Here is a 17,701-nt window from a genome sequence, read left to right on the forward strand (position 1 = left end):
CGATTGGTCCATGCCACCCTGGATGTGGGGACAAGGTGGGGCTCAGGATGAGGCACGAGAAACGGGCCCCAGCTGGGCCTACTTCCCGACCTGTACCGTTTGGCTCTGGGGCACAGGACAGGCCACGCCTCCCCCCACCCGCCCTGCAGGCCGGCAAGGGAAGAGGCTGGGCAGCACAAGGCTGCCACCTGGCGGCAGCGCCGCCCAATGACATGGCTGTGATGCGTCCGCCCAGCGGCCAGCGAGACCTCAGCCTGGGTGGCCACCGGCCAGCCCGTCCCCTCTGACTCTCTAGGATCAAACTGACAGAGGGTTGGGGCTGTCAGGCCAGAACTGGAATCTGCCCAGAAGCCGCAGCTCACAAGGGAAACCAGGCCCACAGAGAAACCCACCACACTCCCCACTGAGGATGCTTGCACAGACGCCTGACGGGGGAAGGGCATGGTGGGCACGGGGGTCCTAAGGCCGCAGGGAGCTCCAGCCCCCCTACACTACTGCCCCGGAGCTCCTTGGGAAGCACCCCCAGAGGTGGCCGAGGTGCGAGCAGGGTCAGGCGGGGACACCGGAGGGCAGGGCCCTGCAGGGGCTCCGGGTTCAACAGGGCACGGAGGACGGAGCCCTTGAAGGAGGCTCTGACCTACAAACAGAGGACTTCTCTCCGGGCCCTGACCCAATGACTAGCAAGATCTTTATCCAGGCGGGTGGGGCAGGTCTCCCCCAGGTCCCCTCCCCCTGGGTGACTCATCAGTGGCCCCCCGAGACAGCTAGGTACAAGTCCAAAGAAGCCCCGCTTGGTCACAGATGCGAGAGCTGAGGCCCACGTGGAGCCCCGCCCCAGCGCCTGTGCACCGGCCTACAGGGCTGGGTCCCGTGCGGAGGACAGCGCCACATACACAGCCACGCTGCCTTTATTGTCCCCAGCCCAGTGGGGAGACGCTCCCAGACAGGTCCCTCAGCCCGCCCCGCCCCCCCCCAGGCTTTAGCTCAGCCGCCTCATCCCCACAGAGCAGGCTGAGTGCGGGGGTGCCAGTCCCGCCCTTCTCCGAGGCCTGCAGGAGGCTCCCGGGGCCTCTGGTTTCTGCCCAGCATCCTGCACAGTCCTGTCTGGGTCAAGGGCCGAGGCGGCGTCAGGCTGAGGAGCCAGCGACGCAGGACCCACGGGAGCTCTCAAAGTCAAAGCCGGAAGGGGGACCAGCGGACTGCACTGGGAGGTGGATGGGCCCACGGGGCTGCCGGATCCCGATCGGTCCATGGGAGTGGGTTCTGTCTCTTGTCCTCTTCCCGGGGCTTCTGGAAACGCCGCCTTCCTGACCGGAGCATCTGGAGGGGAAGGGCAGGGGGTGAGACCCCGTGTGCCTGGGGTCCACCCTGTAAGTGATGAGCAGAGGCCTCACCTGTCCAGGCCCTCCACGGTGGTCCACCAAGGCCCACCTCCCCCAGCTGCTGGGCCCTACCAGACGGCCCACCTGAGGAGGAGAGGTCCCCCAGCCAGAGGGGATCCCAGACCCCACCAATAGCTCCCCTAGGGGCCTGGAAAATCACAAGTGTCCCCTGGCCTCTCGGCCTCGTGTCCACACCCCCCGCCCCCAACACACTCATGCGGGGTTGGACAGGCCTTCACTCCTGCTCCGGCCCTGTTCTGGGCTCTGTGCCCAGTGGCCCCCGATACTCCTCCGGGGGCTGGGGCCACAGAGGCCATCCCCAGTGACGAGACGAGAGCCCCTGGAACTCGAGGGGGGGCTGCACTACCATCTCAGAGTCCGTGTCTCAAAGACGATCTCCTCATCGCTGTCCAGCGATACCATCTCCGTAGGGTCGTCAGTGTCGGCCAGAAGGCCATACCTCCTCCGCTGCGGCTTCTTCAACCTGCAAGCAGGGAAGGCAAGCTCAGTGGCCACGCGAGGGTGCGTCCGGGAGTGGGGGTGCCTCACACCCTGTCCTGCTTCCCGCCTTCCCTGTGACCAGCCTCCTCGGCCAGACCCTCCTCAAAGCCTTGCTACCAAGCTTCCTAGTCTGTGTGTTTCTTTTGTGTCCTAACAACCAGTGACTCTTCATGGCTCTGATGGTCCTCACAGCTCAGGCAGAAGCCCCGCTCCCGACCCCCGGCCAGGGGCAGGGAAGGGAGAAGCCCCGCTCCCGACCCCCGGCCAGGGGCAGGGAAGGGAGAAGCCCCGCTCCCGACCCCGGCCAGCAGCAAGGAAGGGAGAAGCCCCGCTCCTGACCCTCTGCCAGGAGCAAGGAAGGGAGAAGCCCCGCTCCCGACCCCCGGCCAGGAGCAGGGAAGGGAGAAGCCCCGCTCCCGACCCCCGGCCAGGAGCAGGGAAGGGAGAAGCCCCGCTCCCGACCCCCGGCCAGGAGCAGGGAAGGGAGAAGCCCCGCTCCCGACCCCCGGCCAGGAGCAGGGAAGGGAGAAGCCCCGCTCCCGACCCCCGGCCAGGAGCAGGGAAGGGAGAAGCCCCGCACCCGACCCCCGGCCAGGAGCAGGGAAGGGAGAAGCCCCGCTCCCGACCCCCGGCCAGGAGCAAGGAAGGGAGAAGCCCCGTTCCCGAACCCCAGCCAGGGGCAGGGAAGGGAGAAGCCCCGCTCCCGACCCCCGGCCAGGGGCAGGGAAGGGACAAGCCCCGCTGGCGCGTCCGGAGCAGCGAGCGCTGGGGGCGCGGTCACCGGAGCACCGGGAGGGGCAGTCGGGAGTGTCTGGGCACGCTCTCGGCGCCGCGCGCAAAGGCCCCCCCGGAGGACGGCCCGGCGGGAACGTGCCTGCGGAGGGTCCACCGGCCGACCCGAGCAGCCGAGCGCGGCCGGCCGCAGGCGACCAGGGAAGCGGAGCAGGCGGCGGCGGGCCGCGGCCGCTTCTGTCGCCGCCGCGCAGGTAGCCGCAGTTGGGCGGGGACCCAGCCGCGGCGGGCGGAAGCTCGCGGGAGGCCGCGCCCCGGGGACGCCCACGCCCCGCCCCCCGCCCACGTGACGGCCGCGCCGCGCCGGGGGCGGGGCTTCGCGCCGACACGTGAGGCGCCAGGCGCACGACGACTGGCCGCTCCCGGACGGCGGGGCGGCGCGCGCCAGACGCACCTGAACGCCCGGATGAGGAAGTAGAGCGCGGCCAGGCCGCTGAGGCCCGTGAGCACGTAGAAGGAACGCAGCAGCTGCGCGCCCGGCGAGCCCGGCGGCCGCGAGTACGTGCTGTTGTGCGGCGAGCCCGGCTGGCTCCCGTTCGTCACGGCCGGCGTTGGCGACAGCGTGGTCTGCGAGGCGCGCGGCGGCGGGGGCACGGCCTCCTCGGCTCCGCACAGCAGCGCCCACAGCAGCAGCGCCCGCAACAGCAGCAGCAGGAGCGGCGGCGGCGGCACGCGCGGCCCCATGGCCCGGCGGAAGCGCTGGCTGCGCCCCGCCTCCGCGAGTTGTCACTCACTGGCGCGGGGGCGGCCCCAGCCAATGGCCCGCGGGGGCGGGGCCTGACGCCGGCAGACGCCCCGCCCCCTCGCGGATCCCCGGGCGCTCCTGGGCGGGGTCCCTGCGCCCGGCCGGCTGCGCGCGCACCTGGGGCTTCCCGCCCCGCCCGAGCCCGACTGCCACGCGCAAGCGCCTCCTCCCTGGGAAAGTGACTCCCGGATCGCACGGTGGGGGCCAAGACCACCGCCCGCAAGACCGCCTGGCGCAGTGCTCTCCAGACGCCCCGTCCCTGCCAGGGCCCCGGAGACTGCAGCTGCTCTCACCCTGGGGGGGGCAGAGGGGGAGGGCATCTTGCTCTGAGCAGGGGGCCGCCCCCCACCCGTGGGAGGACCGCAGAGTGCACTCACTGGGCTCTGGGCTCCCTGCCACCATCCTCCCCACCCTACTGGGAGTTGAGGTGAGCAGCCCGGGGCCCGAGGCAGCGCAGCCGAGGGTCAGCCCCAATGCCCTGCACGCCAAGACCGGGGCAGGAGGCCACCAGCCCAGGAAGCAAGCTCGGCCCTGCAGGCCACACAAGACGGGAGGCTCCAGGGGTCACTCTACCAGGACCCTGGGGGAGAGGTGCCCGACTCAGATGAGGGGGCCCAGGGAGCACCCCCACTGGGCAGCCTGACTGCCCCTCAGAACCTACGAGAACTAACCAGGACAACCAAGCGACCAGGTGGTCTTTCCGGCCTGGGCCCTGAACAAAGGCCAGGAGAGGGTTTCTCTGGCACAATCCCTCCCCACTCAGGCCCCACGGCGGCACCCCAAGCCAAACTCAGATTTCTGTGTGGACACACCAGTCCTTTATTCAAATCCGACGTCCACGTCCCGCTGCTGACAGTGAGTACTAGCTGCGGTGCGAGCGGCCACACACCTGGTCCTCCCGGAGCACGTGAGCCCTGGCACCTGAGCCTCCCCAGTGACGCACCTGCTGGAAGACAAGCAGCAGGGGAGATAAAGAGGGGTCCAGCTGGGAAGCCCACAGAACACTGTCCCGTCCCTTCCCCCCCCCCCCCCCCCCCGCTGGGGTCACAGTGGGGCAGGAGACCAGGAAAGGACAACCCACTGGATGGGCCAGGCACAGCCAGGGCCAAAGGGCCTCAGATCACCCACCCCAAAGTAGCACTTACAGGTAACATGGTGTGAGGCCAGGTAGCCGTGCCTCTGGCTCTTGCTTCCAGGTGAAGGCCCTCCTGGGACAGTGACCCCAGGTCATCGCTGCTCTCTGGCCACCCTTCCAAGTCACACTGGCTTCCCTTCAACCTGCCAAAGCAAAGAAGCGTTATGCCCAGCGTCCTGGCCACAGCTGGTATCTGCCCCACCCCCCCCGAAACCATCCACAGCTCCTACTAGGAGGGTCTCAAGCTAGTTATCGGGGCCATCCCGGCAGAGGCCCCGTCACAGGCCGGCGTGCCCAGGGTGGGCCTGCGCCTTTCAGATGGGCCAGGCCACGTTCCACCCTTAAGCAGAGCCAGCTACCCAATTGGGATGGAGCTGCTTAGAGAACAGTGTGGGGCTCTGGGAAAAACTCATGGCGGCAACAGACATCAGAGAAAGCTAGTTAGGAGCCTGAGGTAAGGAGGTCTGGAAAAGACTGTCAATTGATGAACAAAAATTCGGTGGTCTCCAATCCTGCTTATGGATCGAACCTACTCTTGAGGTATGACTGCCCGGGCCGCTCGCCTGGCTGCAGGCGGGGAAGGGCCAACGGCCGAGGTCTGACTTTAGTGCTAACTTAATTAAAAAAAAAGAAAAAGAAAAGAAAAATGGTAAAGGAGAAACAGTCAAAGGAACATTCCCCAGGTACATAACTTTTACTTTCAAATGAGCTCTTGACAAGAGGAGGGATGCGGACACGAGCAAAAGGAGTTACCTCGAATTACAGGGCTATTTCCACATATGAGCTAGCCAAGGGAGCAGCTTGCGTCTCAGAGGTTTCTGTTGGGCGCACAACACTTCTGTCCTCCGAGGGGCTGCAGCTTCCATAGGCTAGCGGTGAAAGCTCAGAACTTGTAAAGCAACAGCAGAGCTAGCTAACAAGCCGGTCAGTCTGTGGTCGCCCAGGGATGCTGCCTGCCGTCCACTCTCTGGCCTACCTCTAAACTAAGGCGGTCCGGGTTGGCGTCATGTGCCCGAGTGTCCACCGTCCCTGCTAAGCTGCCCACCCCATCACCCACCTTCTCACCTAAACCGGGACCAATGGCAGTCAGCTGTCACAAGGGGCCCCGGCAAGCCTTCCCTGTCTAGCTCTCCAAGGGCCTCAGGCAGGACAGGCAGACCTCCTTCTCAAACTGCTCTCTGCTCAGTCCCAACTGCCTCGAACCGGTAGCAGGGAGTGTGTTGTGCAATGAAGGGAAATTGTCAGAGCAAGGTTCATTTCAGACGGTCTTTTAATCGGCTTCGTAAAGCCAAAGAAAACTGCGTACAAGAATTCCTTAACCACTTCAAATACAACATCAATGGGATATGCATACGTCTTCCAGTAAAAAAGGACAATATAAATAAACATTTTCAAGAACCTCTCGAGGGGACGTCTGCAAGTCTACTGTGGGTCATACATAGCACAGAAGGGCCGTACAGGCCAGGCCCAGGGCAGCCAGAGCACCTCTGCTACTGCCCCAGGATGGGTCCTACCAGCTACACTCAGAAACGTTACACAGAGTGGAAAAAAGCCACAGCTTGCTCAGCTTCCGACAAAAAGCGGATTCAGAGTCCGTTCAATCTTAAGAGAAGTGAATCGGGGCACCCAACTTCACGGGCCTGACCCCACTAAAAAGAGAAACAAAAAAGGCAACACAACCAAAACCAAAACCCACACAACCCCCAATGATTTCCTAAAAAACTTATGGCTCATGGTAAAAAGAAAAAAAAAATGTGAAGTGCTTTTCAAAACGTTTTTAAAACCCTTAAAAACGGACAGCGCTTCCTTAAAAAGAAAAGTCTAGTAATGAGGCCATCTGGGGGTCAGAAGCAGTCAGGCTGTGTTTGACAAGATCAGAACGGATAAGACTACAAAAGTGGGGTACAAGGAGGTGTGTTCACTACACATTAACGATTCAGCGAAGCTCCCAAAATCTTTAAATATACAGCCATTGGAAGGACGATCTTGAGCAGGAAGGATTTTTACTCGTTGTGTGTAGCTGAGAACAAGAAGCAGGTACAGTGTAAAGGCACTGAAGCACGCGACAAGATGCAGCATTCCACTCCCGGGTCCAGACCTGGAGGGCTCGGCCCTGCAGCCTCGGGAGTCACCAACCCCCCCCACAGCTGAGGGCAGGGCGGCAGGGCCAGGCGGCCGCACATGCACTGATGCTGCCTGCTCGGGGGGCCCTCACTCTCCCTTTCCTTCTTAGTCAGTCTGCTTTTGCCTTTACGTTTTGGAATAGAAATGGCTGCTGGCACAGAGACCGAGAGGGCAGTCTTGTCCCTTATGGGCAAGCACGGTGACAAAGTCTGAGTGTCGCTCGCAGAGGGCGCCAAGCCTTACTGAGCTCCCACCGCAGGCCCCGGCAGCGTGGTGCCCTTGGAGTGTGGCTTACCATAACTGTCGTAGCTGTCTCTGTAGGACCCGCCCGAGCTCCGGTCACCATAGCCACCACCTTGACTCCGGCTGCAAGAAAGACCCTTCAGGCTACTCACGCCCTCTGCAGCAGCGCTGCCCTGCCCTGCGCCAGCATCCGCAGAGAAGCCTCCCACACGCCCTGGGCAAGACCTCAGCCGTCACCTGCTGTAGTAGTCTCTGGAGCCTCCATAACCCCCACTCCTGGACTCGAACCGGCTCCCCCCGTAGCCTCGGTCCCCTCCTCCTGCAGACAGGGACGAGAAGAGCTGAGCACCATCGCCTACCAGCAGTGTCCCCACTGTGTTCCCGACGGCCTCAGGCCCTGAGCGTAGCACTCACCTCTGGAGAACCCACGGCCCCGGCCTCGGCCCCCTCGGAAGAAGCCCCGGCCCCCAGCGGAGCCACCTCGATACCCACGGGATCGGTTGTCAGATGACTTGCCAGCCTGGTCTACTCGGATCTGTCGCCCGTCCACAGACTGGAAACCAGAGATTTGCACAGGTTAGCCTCTGTGCTTCCCCACCCTCTCTGCAAACCCGGACCTCCTGCACCCCCAGAGCAGCAGCCCCTCACCTTCCCGTTCATGGCCATCATGGCGTCCTTGGCATCGTCAATGTTCTCAAAGGTGACAAACCCAAAGCCTCGCGATCGCTGGGTCTCCCTGTCTTTCACGACCACCACTGTGCACAAGAGACCTGGAGTCGGCCCTCAGCCCTCCCCACAGGCAGCCCTGCTCGGCCACCAGCCCAGCTCCAGCCTCACCTTCAGAGATCTGTCCGTATTTTGAGAAGACCTGCTCCAGCGACTGCTCATTGGTATCAAAACTCAGCCCTCCGACGAAAAGCTTGCCTTCGTCTGATGCCATGGCGGCCTGTGGCAAACGCTGTTGAAATCCTCACTGAGATCCTCCAGGGGCTTCACCGCACCCCCCTTCGTACGAACGACACTGACTTGTGGGGTGAATGCTGCACCGCCCTGTCTGCCCCCCTCCAATCCACACCTGGGACTGCTAAGTTCGAGCAGGCCCTCCACCCCTTGCCCTACTCTGTGCAGAGCCCGAGCCCACAGACTGGGGCGGCTGGGGCCGCACCCCGGCTCTGCAGCGCTCCCAGGGCTGCCCCGGCCGTGGGACCCCACGGCTTCAGCCAGGCTGGAGGCGCAGGTGACGTTTAAGGCTGGACACCCAAGGCAGGCGTCGGCCTCCACCGTGGTTCCCCCTCTGTGAGCAGGAACCGAACTCCCAGCCTGACCACCGGGGCGGGGAGGGGCAAAGTGCTTGGTCCACTGTGGGGCGCCTGGGAGGGGTGGGCGGCCGGGCACTGGGCGCGGGGGAGGGGGCGGGGCCTCCACGTGCAGCCTGACGTGTGGGGCTGATGCCAACTTAGACCGACTCTTTATGTGCTGGGAGAAACCCCGCCACGTAGCTCCGGAAACACAGGCCAGAACGCGCGGCGGACCGCGCCTCTCGGACCCTAGCTCGGGGAACTCGGACGACGCCGGAACTGCGCTGCCCTCGCGCGACTCCAGCGGGAGGCCGGGAGCGGCGGCCCTGGCCACGCAGCGTGGCCCCGCCCACCGCCGCGCGCATGCGCCCCGCGCACGCCCTGCGCCACTCCATCCGGGCACCCGGCACTCCCGCCATTTCGCTGGGCGCAGCCTCGCGCTCGCGGCCGCCATTTTGCGGTGGCGTCCCGCTCGCGGAGGGCCAGGCCCGAGGGAAAGACGCCCTCCGGCCACAGCTTGGCCCGGTGTCCCGCTGCCCATCGCCGCCGGCGGGGCGGACTCCACCCCGGGCCCGCCCCGGCGCCGCCCCCGCCCAGGGGCGTGCCGCCGCCGTCCCGCCTCCTCCGGCCGGCCGTAGGCCGCTCGCCGCCCCGGGCCCGTGGAGCCGGCGCCGCCAGGGCCCTCACCACTGAGTCGGGAAGGTCCCTGACGCAGGCGGGAACAAGGCGCAGCACAACGAGCCAAGCCTCCTAACGCGCGAGTGAGGGGGGGGACGCCGAGCGCCCGGCCTTAAGTACGCCGCCGCGGGTCCCCGCCCCTCACCCCGCGCCAGCCAATCCGAGGGCTCGGGAGCCGCAGCCGCACCTCATATTCATGAGGCGGGGGCTGGGCCGGCCCCGGCCCCGCCCCCTCCCGTGCGCGCGGGCTCCGGGCGCGATAATTGGCGAGGACGCGCCTCGTCCGCAGTCCCCCGCCCGCGGCCCGGAGGCGGGGCCGGCGCGCGGCGGGGCGGGGCTGACCCACTTCCGCGTGCCCGCCCCCACCCCACCTCCCGGCCTGTGGCGGGGAACAAAGGGGCATCTGGAAGCCGAGGGCCCAAACTTCCAGGGGATCTCCTGGTGTGGCTCGAACTCAAGACTTGTGCTCTGCTCCAGCAATCGCCGCCAGTGCAACCTTAGCCCAGTCCCCATCCCCACCGGAGCCCCAGCTGTCAGTTCACCTGAACCCTGACATCATTCTCATATACTTGCCAACGTAACCGACACCCTGGTACTCCCAGGACCCCACGCTCCTGAATACACCACTTCATGTAGTCGGCCCCAAGGTCCACCCAAACCCCAAGACTGAGGAAGCCCCACGTGTATGGATGGATCCCAATATTCTCCAAGATCCCATTTCCTCCTACTTCTGAACTTTGGGGCACCCCAGTTTCACACAACCTGCTTTGATCTGCTTGGTGTGGTGCCCACACCCCCATACTCACCTAGACAGACCCTTCCGTGCATTCCAGCTCTAGACTGCAGACTGACCCCAACCTGGGCACCCAACCCCACCACTGGGGCCAGCACTGCACCCCAACATTGGTCTCAACCCTTGGCCTCCCCTCCAGCATGTGCTCTGGCCTGGCCTCCTGCCAGCACATAGCTCTGCATACCAAGAACAGACTCATTACCCATGGTGGGCTGAGGAATGCTCTGCTCCTCCCCCTGTGCTTTTTCCTGTCTGGGGGTTCCAAGAGCTCTGCTATCTAGAGAACCAGCTTTGCAGGAACCCTCACCAGCAAGATTGCTCCTGGGGAGTCCCAAGACCACTTTATGGGAGCCCCTTTGTGGCCACCATTTGCCCCCTGGGCAGGCTTTGGCTTATGTGGTCTCTGGTGACCCTGGACCCCTCCATGGGGTGGACAAAACTAGCGCAGAACCCTGCCTGCCCAAGCCCTGCTCTAGAAAATCTTCAGAGGGTAGACCCTCTGTAGAAGAGTTGGGGGTATTTGGGAACAGAGCCCCCCACTTTGTTGCCCACCGCAGAGAAGTCCCAGCCGCACTCCAGGCCTCAGACTTGCTCCCCTCAGGCAAGGACATGGTCTCCTGTGACAAGATCACGGGGACCCTCCTCAGTTCAGGAGCCCCTTCCTGCAGAGCAGCTCATGACTCATCTCTGCCACCCCCACTGTGCCTCCCTGCCCCGCTGCCCCATGCCACAGCCCTCCCTTACGACTGACTCCCCGTCAGAGGCAGCCTGCTGCTGCGTCAGCCTCTCACGCAGGGTGGTTATTAAAAGGAGCAAAAAGAGACATCAGCTCTCAGCTCCCTTTGCCTCCCAGCCAGCATGGGGGCGGGGCCCAGGTATGCCCAGCCCAGGAGCAATTCCCCGCCGCCGCCCTTTCTGATGTGCTCCCCTAGCAAAGTTAGGTCAACGGCTCCTGGCTGCAGCCCAGGCCGGGTGTCCCTGCAGCCGCGGTGGCCCCGAATCATTCTCTGCCCCTAGGCCCCCGCCCCCACTGTTCTGTAGTTCTGAGTCGGCCTTCTCCTGGTTTTGTGAAGTGCTCTGTTCATTCATTCATTCATTCCGCCAGCACACAGTTATTAAACGTTTACTACGAGCCCGTTGCTGGGTACCGGTCTCCATGTATACCCACGACTGTCCTGGGTTCCCATCACAGAAAGGACCCATACCTGGGGACACCTGTTGCCAGGTGCGCCTGCTCTGGGCATTGTATGGAAACTGTGTGCTTGCGTCTCAGGTGTGCTGCCTGTCTCCGTCCCTGTGTCCGTGGTTTCCCGCATCTGCGTGTCCGTGTTGGGGGCGCTCAGGGGTCTGGGACCACCTTCATCGCTGTCGCGACCGCTGCGCCACCCTCTCCCCACGGACACGAGGGGGCGCTGCAGCCTCGCTGTCACCCCAGCCGGGGGCTCCGGGTCCCGCCGCAAGCTCCAGCGTGGGATGGGGTCCTCGTCCCGCCCACAGGCCTGGCCCCTCGCCTCTGCCAGTGCGCTGGGAGGGGTGGGTGGCGGGGGGTGGAAGGATGGGGCTCAAAATAGCCGCGGGCACGGGAGAGGCTGCTATTCGCGGCCTGGCCGCGCAGTGCTCGCCGCCTGCCCGGCGGGACGGGGATTAGGCCGGGAGGTCCCCGTCGGCGCATCTACAAATCGCCCCTCCGCGGGCGGCCGCCGCGGAGGGGGCGCCCGCCTCCAGGACCACTTCTCCCACCGCGGTCCAACCCCTCCCGGTCGGGGCGCCCCACCCGCGGGCGTCGCCGTGGAGACGAGGGCGGGGCCACCTCGCTCCCGCGGCGCCCCCTCCGCCTTCCCGCCGGGCCGGGCCTCTGGACGCCGGGTCCTCCCCCGACCCTGGCTAATGACCGGGCGGGAGGCGGTAATGAGCGTCTGGGTCCCGGACGGGCGTTGGCCGGGATGAAAGGCGCGTGTGGGGGGGGGACCCTCAGGCCGCGTAATTATCGCCCCCTCCCGGTCGGCCAGGCGGGGGCCGGGACAGTGCACCTGGCGGCCTCCCGGCGGGGGCGCACAAGTGGGACCGTCCTGGCAGAGACTCGCCGGCTCGCCTGGCCCAAAGCCGCAGGGCTCAGAGCCAGGGTGGGGGAAGCGGAGCCTGGATGAGTGTGCGCGCTGCCAGGTGTGGTGCCCATGCGTGCCGGGGAGCTGGGGAGTCGTGGGTAAACAGACACACAAGGATGGCTAGGGACGGTGCCTGTGTGGACGGCAAAGTGGGGGCTGCGTGTGCGCGCGCGGATACGGAAGTGTGTGCGTGGTGCTCCGTGCGCGAGAACACAAGGGGGTTGTACACGGACTCCAGAGCGTGTGCATAAGGGATATGGATGTGGGATCAGTCACGGACAGGCCTGCGTGTGTGCGCCTCGGGGGACAGGACTCACAGAGCATATGTGCCCGTGTTTGGTGGCGTGACTCGTGCCCCCGGGCTGGGCAGGAGTGCTATGTGTCAGCGGTGGCCAGGGTCTCCTAGGGCAGAGGACAGCTACAGGAGGCCAGAAGCCCTGCGGAGAAAGAGTTAAACTGCCCTCCCCCAGTTCCTACCTGCATGAGGAGGTGGGGGCCCTCCGAGGTCTCTAGGAGGCCCCAGGTGGCTACCAACTGTGAACACAGGAAACTCAGCTGTTTGCCACCCTGGGGAGCTGGAAGAGGTTGCCCCTGGCCTCGGTTTCCCTCCTGTTCCTAGGAAGGGGTCTCCGTAGTGGAGAATGTGCAGGACAGGGGCTGGGGGCACCTAGTGGAGCCCCCTGTGAGTCAAGGCCCAGGAATGTGGAGGCCGCCACTCTTCTGTTCCTGCCCAGGCTCCCATCCCAGGATTGCAAAGGCCAGGCAAGGCAGGGTTTGTGTTGGTGAGCACAGATTATGGGGCGGGACCCAGGGACACACAGAGATACACCTGTTGTGTATTTGCAGCCCACCTGTGAAAGGGCGAGACCTGTGGACGTCACGCGCCTGCACGTTTGCTCTTTCTGTACTTGCGGTGCTCCACAGACCCAGATGGTGACCCCTTCCTTTCTACGGAGGGAAACGGAGGCACGTGTGTGGCAGGAAGCGCACAGATGGACAAGCACATCAAGTACAGCAAACGTATACCAGATGTCTGTGGGACGCCAGAGCTTGGGCATGCACAAAGACCCCTGTGTGCTCACGAAAACCCCAAGGCTTGCCTTGGTGGGGGCGGGGGACACAACCCACTGGACTTTGAGACTGGGGAAGGGCTGAGGTTCACACCTCCCCACCCCCGGGGGTAGGAGGAGCTGTCCCCCACAAGTGTCCTATCCGCTCACTTGACCTTGGCCCCACACTCAAGATGTCACCCACACACAGGCTCCCTGCGGGCACAAGGAGGGGCTTGTGGTATCTCCATGGCAACACTGGAGTGGCCAGAAGGGAGAGTGCCCCCCTCCTGTGGCAGTTGCCGGGGGCTCAGAGAAGACAGCTAAGCTGCCGTGGCCCTGGGCGGCCAGCACGAGTGCACATCCCAGCCCCATGTGTCCGTGCCACAAGTGTTGGTGTCCCACAACTGTCTGGCTCTTCCTTGAAAGTCGGGGATGGCCGGGTGCCCAGCTGTGCAGGCTGCTGTTGCCAGGCCCCCCTCTGGGCCTCAGCTGCCCATCTGAGCAGTGGGTGCAGCAGCAGGGATTCCTGGGGTCAGTGTGGGTGAACGAAGGGCTGCCAGCCATGGACAAGAGCCCACCACGGGGCACTTGGGGTTCTCTGCTTTTTCTTCTATTGCAGGACACACAGAAAATGGTCTGATGCTCACGCCCCCTTCTTCCAGGTCCCAACAGGGATGGAGAGAGTGAGTGCACGCACCCCCCGCCTGTCCCCAAGCCGCATCAGCAGGTCTCCACTCCTCCGGTGGGCCTAGAGCCATGGAGGGCATGTGGGCAGTGTGGCTGGAGCGATGGGCTGTTTGGGGGAGGGTGCTGCCGTGGGTGACAAGTCTCTGAGGACCTCAGTGCCTGCCCCTGCTGGGTGTGACTTTCAATTTTGTGGTTTTCTTAAGGGAGGTCTTGGTCCAGGGTGAGAATGGGGGTGCCATTGTTTTGAGAATCATAGTGTTGATTGAGGTTGTGGCGGCACCGAAGTGTGAGCTGGGGCCAGGGTGTGCGTGTGTGTGTGGGGGGGTGTATTGCAGAGCCCGGAGCCTGCAGTCAGGTGGGGATCGGTATCTACCCCTTAACTGTTGAGGGGTGCACTTCTCCTGAGCATGGGCGGGAGGGCGGGCTGGTCGGTCTGGTGGCTGCAAGGGGCCCTGCGTGGGCTCTCTCGGAGGCCCGTGGGCAGTGTCTGGGGGGTGGGGCGCGTGCAGTACGGTTGTACACAGCTGTCTGGAGCCCCAGCTCCCCCTGCCTGCGGGTGACTGCCTCCCCTCGCGGGCGGCCCCGCCCACATTCCAGAGGAGTTAGGGGGTGCCCCCTACAGCCCCTGCCCACACCCCAACCTCTGACCCAGCCTGAGCCCACTCCCTCCGTCCTGGGCACCCAGTGCTGCAGCAGCTGGTTCCAGGGAGGGGCAGCCGGGCGGGGGTGGAGGCTGGAATGTGTGCCGGGGGTGAGGGAGGGCCCCCTCCCCCCTCCCCCCTCCGGAGAGGGGGCGGAAGAGGGGAGGAGTCGGTGGGGCAGAGAGACCCAGAGGGGAACAGAGACAGACCGAGATACTGAGGAAGGCAAAAAGAAAGAGGAAGAGAGAACCGGCCAGAAGCAGGAATGGCAGAGAACTTAGGAGACAGAGGGGAGAAGTCGAGGCAGCAAGCCAGGGACAGGGACCCAGAGGGAGGGCCGGCACAGGGGCAGGGCCACAGGTGACAGCAGCCCCGCCCCCACACCGGGGCTGGGCTGCTCACCTGTCCCGGGTCACACCTGAGGCTGCCTGTCCCCTGCCCTCCCAGGGCGGGGCAGCCGTGGGTGGGGCTGGAGTCAAGACTCCTGGGTTGGGCCCCAGCACCCTTGGCTGTGGCTTGGTAACTCCCATTCCCAAGGCACCTGGAGAGTCAGGCAGGTCCTACTGGGCCCGGTGGGGGCAGCTGTGCCCTGAGCACCCGCCTGGTGCTGGGGGTCCAGGAGCGGGCTCCGACAGGGCACAGCTCACTCCCATCTCCCCAGATGGCTCCTTGCCAGAGGTCCGGCTACTCCCCAAGGCAGGCCCTGATCCTGGCCTTTGGCATTTCAAAAGCGTGGAGCCAGCCCCAATTACCCATTTGGCCGCCCCCAGGGGACTCTGGCCTCAAGCAGAAGGCAGTGACCCCAGTGACCTTCGCCTGCTTGCCCACGGCTGTCTCATCATCCAGGAGCGCTGCCCACCTGGACCCAAGCCTCCAGTCCAGAGCGCACGCCTCGGCAGCCACACCTGTCCGCACAGCCCGCGCGACCCTCCACCGAGTCTTGCGCCTGCCCAGCCTGGGGCTAACTTGGGACCAGAAGTTCTGGCCTGCATGCTCCCCGCCGGGCGGCGCCTGGTCCTGGTCACACCGGCTGCTGCCTTCTCTGAGCAGACTCCTGGTCACAGCCAACCTTGCTCCCCTCCTCCCAGCCCCAGCTCCCCGCAGCCCCCTTGCCAACCACCTCGCTCTGAACCCGAGGCCGCCTTCACACAGTGCCCCATCTGTCCCTCCTCGGGCCTCTCCTCTAAGCCCAGGCTGAAGGCCCAGCCATCCAGCCACCTGAATGTTCTGCTCCCTGGGGGCCACTCTCAATCCTCAGCCACAGACTTGGGGAATCGCCCCTTTCGGGTCCTCGCCTCGGCGTCTTCCTCCCACCTTTGGTTTTCTCTCCCCCAACTAACTTCGCAGCTGCCCCCCCCCCCACATAAATACACCTGCTTGCACGTCTCCAGGTCGTTGCGCACGCTGTCTCCCACCTAGGGGCACCCCTTCCCTCTTCCAACGCCTGGCAAACTCCTATTCCTTTGGCAAAACCTCAGGCCAAGTTCTCTCCTCCCGCTCGCCTTCCTGCGCTCCCCCCGCCCGGGGGCTGCATGCTCCCCCAATCCGGAGGTCGCGTCACCGAGTCGAGGAGGAGGGGGCAGCAGACAATGCCTGGACGTGGAAGGAGGGGTGCGAGCGAACGCGCCGGTGCGGGGGTCCACGTGCGGCGCCCCCCGCTACGCCCCCTCTTCCGTCCGGGCGCTGCCGAGCCGTCAGACCCTCGGCGCGCTTCCCGCCCCCAAGTTTGCAGACGCGCGACCACGGGGAGGGGGCCGCCCGCCTCCGCGCCGCGCTTGCGCACTCAGCCGGCCCGGGCGCGGTCCCACCCTCCGGCGCTAACGCCGCGCTGTCATTGGTGCGTGCGGAGGAGCGAACGGCGGGGCCACCAGTGAGGCGCCCCCCCGGGGTGGGCGGGGCCTGGGCCCCCCGACGCGCGGACGGGGGCGAGCGGGGCGCCCTCCCCGCGGTGACGTCAGGCCCGATTCGCGGCGCGTTGCCGTGGAAACCGCGATTCCATTCCTGCGGGTTTCCGGGGGCCACCCCCTCCCATTCAGCTTTTTCCTCAATGGGAGGAGGGGGCGGCGCAGGGCAGAGACCGCCCCCTGCGATCTCGGCAGACCCAGTCCTCGCCGGGCCTCAGTTTACCTTTCTCTCACGTGGCCTAGCCTGCAGCCCCTCTGGCCGCGGCTCCCCTCGGCCAGGCACCGCCCCCTGGCTAGGTGTGTGCGCTGTGCGCCCTGCGTAGGGGGGGAGGAGGCCAATGGCCCGCAGCCCCCACCGGGGTGTTGTCCTCCTGGGACCCCAGGGCAGGGCCGTGACCCTTGGACTCCCGGGCTGGGCGCCAGGCAGCGCCCTGAGGGGTGGGTTCCCGGGCAGCAGGGCAAGTGCCCCCCGCCCTCAGCGTGCACACACAGCCTGCGATTCAGCCTGTGATTCAGCAGGTGCCTCAGTTGACACCTCCTTCCACATCCCCCACCCAGCCCTGTGGAATCACCTGGGTACAGCCCTCAGCCCTGACCCCCAGGGGCAGCTGCGTGGGCGGAAGCTTCCACCTGAGCTGTCCCACCCACGCCTCCAACCTGTGGCCGTTGACTCTGAGGTCTGGAGAGATCAGCCTGACGTGTGGCATCCTACCTTCCTGCCGTGGGCTTGCGATGATTTTGGGGTGACTGGCCAGGGAGAGGGGCAGAAGGTCCTTCTGGAGATGCTCCCAGGACACTCCTGGGACGGGACCTGTGTCCCTTACCCATGGGGTCCCTGGAGCTGGGGTTGGGAGGGCAAGGGCTTGGGCCATCGGAAATCTGCCCAGGAGTGGGTGGACACTCCGATCCTCTTGGGCGACTGATGTTTCTGGGCATGGGGTTTTCTCGTCTATCAGTTGGGACTACAGTTAGTTGTAACTTCTGGGGGCAGTGCTGTTGACTGAGGAAGCACAGGTGAGTGGGTGCTCTCACTGTCCTGCCTCTGCCCAGTCCAAGTGGATGACAGCGGGACGCCAGAGGACTGGCCCCTGACCCGGCCCCCAGGGAGATGCCAGTTGAGTTAGTCCCTAGGCAGTGCAAGGGCAGACAGGAGAGGGGTGTTCCTGGTAGGGCACGGCCCGGACAAAGGCCTGGAGGCTTGATGCATGACCGTCAGGGCTGGGGAGCGCTGGAATGCAAGGCCAGGGTGAGGCCAGAGAGGGGTGAGAGTTCACCGAAGGCTGGGACGGTCAAGCCAGAGGCTCAGGCCCTGGGGAATCATTGATTTCCGCTAGAGAGCTTCTGGGGGCCAGGCCCCCAGGAGGGGGCTCTGGTAGCCTCTGGGAGGGCTCAGGTCAGGGGCCCACCCAGGCAGTACCTCCTGCCCGGCCCAGCAGTTGGAGCAGCCTCCCTGTCAGCGGCTGGGGAAACCGAGGCCCAGAGTGTGTGCTCAGGTATCCCTGGTGACAGTTCCAGGGGTCAGTCCCCAGCCCACTTCCCACAGCCGGGAACTGAGGCCCCACCCAGGGCGCACTGTAAGCAGGCAGCCCTGTGCCCACACCCTGCAGGACTTCCGGCCTCG

At 65.2% G+C, this 17,701-nt stretch overlaps 2 protein-coding genes and 1 long non-coding RNA gene across 5 annotated transcripts; all 3 read right to left on the reverse strand.

Annotated features, from left to right (window-relative positions):
* Positions 1-890: 890 nt before the first annotated feature.
* Positions 891-3,394, reverse strand: FAM174C (family with sequence similarity 174 member C). The gene is made up of 3 exons (XM_036100676.2): positions 3,070-3,394; positions 1,750-1,866; positions 891-1,320 (listed from the first exon to the last, which is right to left on the reverse strand). Coding segments are annotated over exons 1-3 (408 nt in total). The 5' UTR covers positions 3,360-3,394; the 3' UTR covers positions 891-1,319.
* An 838-nt stretch (positions 3,395-4,232) lies between these two features.
* CIRBP (cold inducible RNA binding protein) lies at positions 4,233-9,063 on the reverse strand. 3 transcript variants are annotated; one of them, XM_078058381.1, is made up of 8 exons: positions 8,908-9,063; positions 7,760-7,868; positions 7,571-7,677; positions 7,337-7,475; positions 7,160-7,241; positions 6,975-7,045; positions 4,566-4,698; positions 4,233-4,366 (listed from the first exon to the last, which is right to left on the reverse strand). In XM_078058381.1, exons 2-7 carry the CDS (start codon positions 7,860-7,862, stop codon positions 4,694-4,696), a joined length of 507 nt encoding a protein of 168 aa, XP_077914507.1. In that variant the 5' UTR covers positions 7,863-7,868; positions 8,908-9,063; the 3' UTR covers positions 4,233-4,366; positions 4,566-4,693. The 3 variants fall into 3 exon arrangements, with proteins under 3 accessions (XP_077914507.1, XP_035956565.1, XP_035956563.1); XM_036100672.2 differs by lacking the exons at positions 4,233-4,366; positions 4,566-4,698 and adding an exon at positions 5,808-6,575 and having other exon boundaries at positions 8,908-9,062; XM_036100670.2 differs by lacking the exons at positions 4,233-4,366; positions 4,566-4,698 and having other exon boundaries at positions 6,582-7,045.
* A 198-nt stretch (positions 9,064-9,261) lies between these two features.
* On the reverse strand, positions 9,262-15,274 carry LOC118541145 (uncharacterized). Its single transcript, XR_013442422.1, has 3 exons — positions 15,036-15,274; positions 12,648-12,744; positions 9,262-11,007 (listed from the first exon to the last, which is right to left on the reverse strand). It is a non-coding gene; the product is annotated as an uncharacterized LOC118541145 (long non-coding RNA).
* Between the last annotated feature and the right edge of the window lie 2,427 nt (positions 15,275-17,701).

Source organism: Halichoerus grypus, chromosome 1 (assembly GCF_964656455.1).
Source record: "Halichoerus grypus chromosome 1, mHalGry1.hap1.1, whole genome shotgun sequence".
In the NCBI taxonomy this organism is placed as follows: Eukaryota; Metazoa; Chordata; class Mammalia; order Carnivora; family Phocidae; genus Halichoerus; species Halichoerus grypus.